Genomic DNA, 9,580 nt, shown 5'->3' with positions numbered 1-9,580 from the left:
CATCCTATTGTGGATTTTTCCCAAGACAACGCAATCGAGATGAGAAACATCCAAGAATAAATTTGGGGAAAAGCCAGCAACAAATCCCGGAAGAAAACAAAAGAGCGAAGAAAAGACGGCGAATAAAGTCCCAACATAATTATACATAGACTCATACATGAAAGATAAACAACATGCCAGGTTCAACTACTCTCATACATGAAACCAAACATCATGACTCGTACGACTACATCCGTACATCATCCGGACGACTGCGAATACTCATCGGTACTACTGCTCTGCTGGTGTTGCGGTATCCTCCCCTGAAGCGGACTCGGATCCTGAACTGACGAGGTTAACGGAAACCTCCGGGTTAAAGGTAACACGACGGCGCTGCCTCGAGGGCTCTCCCTCAGGGGCAGGGGTAGGATGAAGCATCGGGGCTACAGGAGTAGTGAGAAGTGAAATCCACTCGGCAGGAGCACTGAGAGGATTCACGACCGAGACGCCCGTGCTACTCGGAGGAGTAACTAGCGAAATAGGGGAACTAGAACTGACTGGAATATACGGAGTAAATCCCAGAGAAGATGGAGTAGTGTCAGATCTAGTAGAGACTAACGCAACGGCTAAAGCAGTACGGGCACAAGTCAGCTCTCGAGCCAGCTCATGGATCAGAAGATAGCTAGCGGTGACATATCAAGCAACGTGGCTAGCAACACTATCAGACTTTGGATCAATGATAGGGAAACAGACACGACCATTGTCGTGCAGAGAAGGATAGTAGTAGAAACCTGGGTTGTTGTGCATTCGGACCTCGTTGTAGCAAAGCTCGACAAGGACCTCAAATGCGGCAAACTGGACAGCCTGAGAAGCGGTAGAGGCATAACCGCTCCGAGAAGTACGAGTGTAAGAACCGGAATCGGAACTGGTGCGCAGAGTAATCACTGCGTGATACTCATACACTGAGTCTGCTAGGCGCTCCCGGTACACACGATAGACTGGGTCGTCTCCGAGAGGGTACAGCCGACGCCACACGTTGCGAAGGAGGTGCGGTGACGTGTACGGCATCAGCTGCAACTGGAACGGATACGGCACCGGAGCCATCTACACTCACAACCATTAGCAGGTTAGCATAAAAAAATAAACCAAATGCCTACAATGCAACAACCAGCTATAACTGCTACCAGCACTCAAACTTACTCGTGTCTAGCGTCCAGTAAACACGTCGTAGTCTAGCGTGGCCTACAGTCAGCGCGGCTCTGATACGGAGGGTGTGGCACCCCGGCTCAGAGCGACCGGTTTACCCTGCATTGCCAGCCCAGAGACCATGTCTTCTGGCAACACACAACATCTTGGTACAGAAAACAACCGCTTTATTGATGCTAGCAGATCAGAGTTTATATTACAACAGATGTCGAGGCCAAGCGGCACGCACGGTGCGGCTGAACAATATGTACATTATTTAGTGAACATAAAGGGGCCTCGATCATGACAACTACGCGGCAACGGAACAACGTCGTAGCGGAAGCTCCATAGCACAGGGACACCGATGTGGACACGATCTAGACCTGGAAAACACTCCTTTCCAACGAGACTTTCCTGAAATCTGGCATGATACGCCAGGTCAGTACATTGAATGTACTTGCAAGCTCACAACAGGCATAATCATAATGACAAACAATATCATGATAATTAACCAATTAATAATAATGCAACACCATATGTCCAACATGATGTGATCATGCTCGAACGTCCCTCGGGACAGACTTACCAACCGTGATCATTTACGGATCACAAACAAATCATCATCGTGGTCTTGACAAGAGTAACTCGTGATCCTTACGGCGATCACAACCACGACCAATATTTGGTATCGAACATCTCGATGGCCTTTCCGCCATCATCAACAGTGCAACGTTCATAACGAGAGACAACGGGGATGTGACGGTGGCCGGAGACCTGGACATGTCAGGATCTGGAAATGAGCGCATATCAAGGTCATCGAGACTGAAGCAACAGGGATATCGGAGAGCACAAGGAGCTGGAAGGAGATGCCACTCCCAAACTGTGCCGAAATCGAAGATGCGCCGGGATGGATGGCCAATCAAGGGCACCAGCAGGGTGGTGGTGGTGCAGAGATGCCGAGGAGCCAGCGAACCAAAGGAGCCGGAAGAGCGCAATTCCCAGGGTGCACCAGATCCGTAGCTGCGTTGACTGGCCATGGACGCGGGAGGGGATGTAGGTCCATGTTTGCTGGGTTGAAGCTGCCCCTGTGGGGGTGTGTGGTGGTGATGGAGAACTCGCGTATAGCCAACTTCCCGGCCGGCGTGTTGCAAGGAGCAGCCGCTGCAGGTCACAATCAAGCCGCTTCCATGACCTCCTCCTGAGGTGGCCGGCCCGAAGCTCGAACAGGGGGGTAGGTCGGGGTGGGGTGATCCGGAGCGTGGAAGGTGCACCCGACCACCTCGATTGGCTGGCCGAAGAGCACCACTGTTGGTTGGCGAAGACACCAGATCGCATCGGGCCGGGCCAAATCAAAGCCGTCGCACGGGAGAGCAGCAGCAACTGGGGGGTGGGGGCGCCCACACCGCCCAGCGCGCCGGAGAAGAGGCTGCCAACGAGGCCTCTTGCGCCGCCGGGGATCGGATCTCGGGGTGGGGTGGGGTGTGGGCAGGGGGAGTTAGAGAAGGGAAAACGGCCCCGCCGCCGCCATCCTAGGGCCTGGCGCGACTTCATCAACGGGGGTGGCCAGAGGTTGGAGTGCAGGACGGCGGCTAGGGTAGCCCCTGTGTCGCCCGGCTCGGGCGACGCAAGGGCGGGCATCCTTCTATGCAACAACTTCCCGTAGTCAAGTTTGTTTTTTTGTAGCCAACTATAATATCACAAAACATCATATGTTTAGTTACCGAATGGAGTACTGACATGCATGAACATGATATAAACAGAAATAATGCATTTTTCTAAAATAGATATTATACATATTTTTCAAATGGGAGGTTTATTTGTTACAATTTTTTAAATTTTAGAGATTCCCAATTTACATTTGCTGAACGCCGCACTTTTCAAATACTGTGAGGTTGCTTCGGTTTGCGCAGATTTTGCCTTTTATACCTTTTTCACCGGAGGCTGGAGAGAAGTCGGGGTGACGTGGTCGGGACAAAAAAGGATGTTAGAAATCACACATGTGTATGGAATTCAGTTTTGCTAAAGCGCATCTAAATGTGCCATAAGTATACCTGAGCATATCTCAGGCCGGCCGGGCTTCAGGCCGGGCCAAAAAAAACCGGTGCTAAAAATCCAGGTTCAAGCCCGGCCCAGCCCAACCATCGGGCCTACTAAATCGGGTATGAGCCCGCCCCGACTATGGCTAAAATTGTGTTTTCTGCAGGACTGAGCCTGGCCCGATCTGCCCGTCGTGCTCAATTTCCAGGCCCGAGCCCGGTCCGATGGCACACTCGGGCTCAGCCCGGGATTTTCGGGTCGGGTCGGTCCGTCCGGGCCGGCTTGGCCATGGCCAGGTATAGCCATAAGTATTATGCATTTAAGTCATATGCCGTTGATCTTCGCGGAGATTCGTGTGGGTACATTTCTTTATTTTTATGTTTGACTGGCTCACTTAGATCTGTAGTAACTTACTAAATTCGTTGATATAGAGAAAAAATAATTTTGCTAAAGCACATCTAATCATATATCATTGATATTAAGCTAAGATTCGTGCAAACATTTATTTTTATTTTTATTTCTAGTTTGATTGGGTTGTTTAGATGTGCCCTGATTCCCTGAACAGAACCAAGGAAAAAAAAGGCCGGGGGGGCAATGTGCACTTCTGTCGGGAGAAAGCAAGAAAACGGACAGGGTGGGAGGAAATCTCCTGCCGGACGGAAGAGGGTGCGAAAGTGTGATGGCCTCCCCGTACAATCCCCACCGGCGGCAGCTGGGCGGGGGGCAGTCCGCCTGGCCGGATCTCCCACCGGAGCTCCTGGAGAGCGTCCTAGGGCGGCTCGCCCCGCTCGACCGTGTCGCCGTCCGCCTCGTCTGCTCCTCGTGGCGCTCGTGCGCGCGAGCTTCGATCTCGGCTGACCTCCCCTTCGAGGCCCCGCGCCTCCTGCTCCGGCGCCCCGGCTCCTGCGGCAGCCTCGCCTTCTTCAGCCTCCACCGCCGCGAGATCCTGCCCTTCGCCCTCCCCGACCGCCTCAGCTCCGGCCGGTGCTGCGGCCAGATCGGCGGCTGGCTCGCCATGGCCTTCGACGAGGAGCGGGCGATCGAGCTCCGCAACCTCTTCTCCGGCCAATCCGTGCCCATGCCACGGTCCCCCGTGTTCCCGGTGGCCAAGATCGTGCTGTCCGCGCCGCCCACCTCGCTCGGCTGGGTGGCGGCCGTGCTGGGCCGCGCGGGCACGGTGGCGCTGCTCCAGCCGGACGTGTCCGGCGGCGCCTGGATCACGATCGCCGCGGGGGGGCCGCACGGAGGGTTCCGGGACGTGGCGCTGTGGCGGGGCCGGCTGTGCGCGCTGGGCGACGACGGCACGGTCCTGGCGTACCGGGTGGACCTCCGCGCGCGCGTGGCGGCCGTGTCGGAGCTGCGCGGGAAGGACGCCAACTCGCTGAACCGGCTGGAGCGGCGGGCACGGTACCTGCTGGAGTCCAGCGGGGAGCTCCTGCTGGTGAAGAAGCTGTACAGCGTGGTGAGGGACTCGGCGGACGTGGAGGTGGAGGTGAGCCGGTTCCGGCCGGGCGAGTGCAAGTGGGAGTCGGTGACGGAGCTCCCCGGGAGGGCGGTGTTCCTGGGGTCGGTGGCTTCGGCGGCGGCGCCGGCGACGGCGGGGGTCCGGGAGAACTGCGTCTACTTCGCGCGGCGGGACGTGGAGCTGATGGTGCCGCACGCCATCGGCGTGTACTCGCTGGGGGACCGGGAGACGGCGGTGGTGGCCATCGCGGGCGGGCACTCCGTGGAGGTGGAGCCCGTGTGGATCCTCCCCTCGGTCGCCTGATCTGACTGACCCCACGCACGCACCGGCGTGCAAGAACAAATAAACCGAGCCCATGCGCTGTAGAACGCCTTATTCGGATTGCTGTGCGTGTTGTTTTCTCTGCTTTGTTCATGGGATTAATTGGGGATTTGGGTTTCTACTAGAGGGGCAAAGACCGCTCTGTCTGAATTGCTGTGCATGTTCTTCTCTTTGCCTTGTTCAGTTCATCAGAGGTTCAGAAAGTGCCGGTATCTGCAGTTCATGAGATTTTACCTAGGTTATGCTAGGGCAGATGCAGTGTGGCCCGGCTTATGCGGTTTTCCTAGGGCACATGATTTCCTCGCAACCACATGGAACCAAATCCGTTTTGGCTCCTGGTATAATAAGGCTGGTGAGCAACGCTAGGACACAGCCAGAACAGGCATCACTAACTACAATAGAAAATGCCATACCACAACACAGATATGGCAGAAGTTAGACAATACCGGTACGCAATAAAAGCAGACACAACAAAGCTTTCAGTCACAAACAGCCTAAGTAACACAATAACATTAACAAAATCTTTCAGTCCCAAACAAGCTGAGGCTAAGAAGTTTCACAATAAGAACGGGCATATCACCATAAGCAGATTATGTACATCCAAGGGCAACCAGATGAATTACCTAGTTGCCTTGGAATATTTTTCAAGGGCAACCAGATGAATTATCTAGTTGCCTTAGAATATTTTTCTTCACATTTAATTCCCTCCAACATCATATATCAGCAGTTGAAGAAGTTGGAAAGTTTGATATATGGTCAATTACGTGGTCCAAAGCACAAAATGCCCTTTACAACAGTAGACCAACATATATAATTAATTTTCAACTAATTTTACAGCCTTCTGTCTCTTGCTCATGTGAAGGCCAGGTTCTCAACAGAACAATCCAAAAGGGCTCCATAGGGGGGACAGAGTATATTCAAGCCTGTATACGTTCCGCCGGTGCAACGGGGAAAATCTCAACATTTCAGATGTTACTACATTGCTCACCCCAGGGGCTAATCTATGGCAATTATGAGGAACCCCACCGAGATGTACATGAGGAATACGGGATAGATGGCCAGAGCCTTTCTCCTTGGGTTCACAGCAGCGCTCATGAATGGGTAGGCAGCCCAGGAGCTCCACGCCAGTGTGACTGTCACGACGATGATCTTTAGTATGACATTGTCCTTCAGCAAGCAAATGAGGGCCCCAACATCCAGAGGAAACAAACAATAGCCAAGGAGACTGAGGCTTTGGAAGAAGATGATGTGCCCACCCTGCAGTGAGACAGCAATAAATCACTACAAAATTCCACAGCAGGTATAATTAGGATCGAGCAAGTGTGCTTTGTGTGAGAGGCAGCGCTTACCAGAAGCAGAACATTTAGAGTTAAGATTATAGCCCCAGCTGCCAGCACAGCGAATGCGACAGCAAATACTTCAGACTACAAACACAAAGGACATATAGATCAGCATTTTGTATGGAAGGAAGCAAAGACAAATTTGTAAACTACAAAGAGAAGAGGGGAACTATAAGCGATGCATATAAGTATGTTGGCCGCTAGAAGAAAATTACATAACAATGCTAATATGCCAGCATAGAGAACTCAAAATCAGAAAAAGTTCAAAAGTGAATAGTCCATAAGTCTGTAGCTATAATGTTCAATTTAACAGAGAAATGTATGAATAAATAACTGAAACACCATGCTTTCTTCCATATAATGTAATCGCTATACCCACAACATTCCATGACATGCCTTGCATGGTTACATTTGAACATGGTAAAAACAGCAGAGAAAGGTAATTGTGTTTTGGCATACTTTCTGCTCATTCAGGAAAACCACCTAAACCCAGCTACTCGCAAATGCGATTACATTTCTTTCAAGCAAAAGCAGCACAGCAATCTTCTGCAAGAGAAAATATTGACGAAAATTTTGGTTTCTCCTAGGTGTCAATGCCATAAAACTTTACTGAAAATTCAAGAGCAGATTATGTACTTAGCTATACAGAATTAGCACGGTCTTTCAGATTATTAGCAATTGAGATAATATTTTGCACAAGGGCACTTTTAGTAATTTGTTTTGTCACTAATCAGTACTCCATAATAGTCACTCTCCAGGTTCCAAAAGCAATCCAGTAAGGCTACACCACATTGTTGCACAGTAACAACCAATCTTAGAAGCATTCGGATTCACATATACATCCACAGGTTCTAAGAGAACATGATTTTTTACGCGCAGTATGACTATACCATATTCTGTAATAAAATAACTAGTATTGCCACCTAGTTTGTCGAAATGGCACCTACAAACCTTGCAGCTCAGGATAAGTCCACAACTGGTCCATTAGATAATTATAGAACATAAAAATTGGACCAATGGTTGGAACAAATATGAAATTATGTAGGCTCATCATTCACCACTAGTACACATGGACATGAAGTTTCAGCATTGTGATGCTTCCAAATCAATTTTGAACCAAGAACATAGTGCATTCTCTAATATCGAACACAAGACATACCTGAATAATGAGCTAAAATGGGCACAGAAAAACCCACAGCAGAATAAGTGCATGTTTCACACCTCGTCTATATTTAGTCATAGAAATAACATAGTGGAATTAATTGGATACAGCACTATGATTGATGGTTCTAATCCCATCCCCGCAGACCTAGTATACAGTCGTACAACACCAGATTCAGTTATCCCCTAGGCAACATCGAGCTTGCAAGGGAATAATAACTGTGACGCTTGCCTCCAAGTACTAACCATGAATCGCAACATACAATTCAATTCAATAATGTATAATCTGATCTAGGAGTACCTTATAGAGATATCATGAAGTCGAGCACTAAACACGCAAGAGCTAAATCTCACGAATCAAAGCAAAAGGTACCACGAGATCTGGTCGCGGAAGGGATGCCAGGTACCTTCTTAACAGAGGCGGACCAGGACAGTGTGAGGCCGAGGAAGACGATGAAGAAGAAGGGGCCCCAGAGGTCCCAGTCCCTGAGCGCCTTGCCGGGATCCTCGCGGTTGGGGTTGGGGAAGACGACAAGCTTGAGGTTGCTGACGATGCGGGCGAGGTCGCGCTTGACGGTGTCCCAGACGGGCTCGGTGAGCGTGTTGGGCGGGGGCCCGAAGCCTTCCGAGCCGATGGCGACGGAGACGGACGCGGGCGGGGCGGGGGTCGGCCCCTGGGGCACGAAGATGGGGACGGAGGAGGCGGGGAGGGGCGGCTTGGAGGACGGCGGGGGAGGCGAGGTGGAGATGGGGATGGAGGCGCGCGGCGGGGAGGGCGGCCGCGCGGGGAGGACGGTGGCGGAGGGCGCGTCGTACATGAGGCTCTCGATCTCGTCCATGTCGGACTGCGCCGACGACGGATGCAGCGGGATCGTGTCCCCGTAGTTGTGCGACATGGCGGCGGCGTCGGCGGCGCGGCGGGCGGGCGGTGTCGGCGAGGCGGATCTGGGGGGAGGGAGCGGGGGAGATCTCGCGCCCTCGCGGGAGTTGGGGTTGGGGAGGTGAGGACTTGCGGGTGCGTGCCGGCCTGCTTTGCTTGCTGCGGAGGGAGTAGAGGGAGGGAGACGCGGGATGGCACGTGACTATCGTGCTGCCTTCGGATGCAAGGCCGGCAGCGACCGGCTGCAGGCTTGACGCGTCGCCGGTTGGGGAAATGGACGGTCTAGATCGAGTGCAGGATAAGCAGAAGACACGGCAGAGCTGAACTGCATTTGGTATCATCGAGCAACCTTCGATATTTTTTCGCGAATACGCAAAGCTTATGTGTCTTTTCCTTATTAGAAGGAAAGCGAAAATACAGTGAGTATACATGATGGTGCGTACACAATGAACGTAGCGGGAAGACCAGGGTTGCTCAGCCCCAACTTACAAGGAAACTACGTCTTCGGAAGGTGGTTGATCATCCCTTTGATGTTGGCCGGTGGCGGAGCTACGGCTGGGCCAACCCGTGCCCCGGCCCGCCCAACACATGCAAATTTCTGTGATGTACACCTACTATTAGGCCATGGAATAACATTCCAGTAGTAATTTCCTTCGGCTTGGCCCCGCTGGCCCGCCCAGCAATTTGGGTGAAGCTCCACCACGGGTGTCGGCCTTGGCTCATAGGTGTGCCTCGTCCTGGATATCCTGCACAAGACGCGAGACGGAGGGCCGCTGCCCGTCGAAGATGCACCCGTTGCGATATCTCCAAATGGACCAGGCCGTGAGCATGATGACGGAGGATCGATCTTGGCGGTGCACGATGGGGGCATGCGAGCAGAAGGACACCCACCACTCAGAGAAGCACATCACCAGGCAAGGCAGTGTCGGCGTGGATCAACACCAGGAAAGCACTTCATGCCATACCTGACTCGAGAAAGAACAACCCGCGAGGAGTCGCTCCATGTCCTTAGGGACTGGGTTGCAAAGAACACATCGCTCCTCGTGGGGAAGCACATGACGAGCAAGACGGTCTATCGCGCAACAACGGTTTTGGAGGGCGAGCCAGCTGAACACTTCGATGTGGAGTGGCGCCCAGGTCTTCAAAAAAGAGCTGCCAGTGGGGGTCTGGGATCAAGCCTTGAAAGAGGGTAAGGTAGCATGACTTGGCGGT

At 52.4% G+C, this 9,580-nt stretch overlaps 2 protein-coding genes across 2 annotated transcripts; one reads left to right on the top strand and one right to left on the bottom strand.

Annotated features, from left to right (window-relative positions):
- The first annotated feature begins 3,781 nt into the window (after window positions 1-3,781).
- LOC123079881 (uncharacterized) lies at window positions 3,782-5,108 on the top strand. The gene has a single exon (XM_044502708.1). The coding sequence runs from the start codon at window positions 3,881-3,883 to the stop codon at window positions 4,967-4,969; it is 1,089 nt and encodes a 362-aa protein (XP_044358643.1). The 5' UTR covers window positions 3,782-3,880; the 3' UTR covers window positions 4,970-5,108.
- A 606-nt stretch (window positions 5,109-5,714) lies between these two features.
- On the bottom strand, window positions 5,715-8,529 carry LOC123079882 (protein YIP4b). Its single transcript, XM_044502709.1, has 3 exons — window positions 7,896-8,529; window positions 6,337-6,411; window positions 5,715-6,244 (listed from the first exon to the last, which is right to left on the bottom strand). Exons 1-3 carry the CDS (start codon window positions 8,382-8,384, stop codon window positions 5,984-5,986), a joined length of 825 nt encoding a protein of 274 aa, XP_044358644.1. The 5' UTR covers window positions 8,385-8,529; the 3' UTR covers window positions 5,715-5,983.
- Window positions 8,530-9,580: the final 1,051 nt, after the last annotated feature.

The sequence above is a fragment of the Triticum aestivum genome, chromosome 3D (genome assembly GCF_018294505.1).
Source record: "Triticum aestivum cultivar Chinese Spring chromosome 3D, IWGSC CS RefSeq v2.1, whole genome shotgun sequence".
In the NCBI taxonomy this organism is placed as follows: Eukaryota; Viridiplantae; Streptophyta; class Magnoliopsida; order Poales; family Poaceae; genus Triticum; species Triticum aestivum.
Note: the sequence above shows the minus strand (reverse complement) of the source record. Positions and strands in the feature narration are given on the sequence as shown.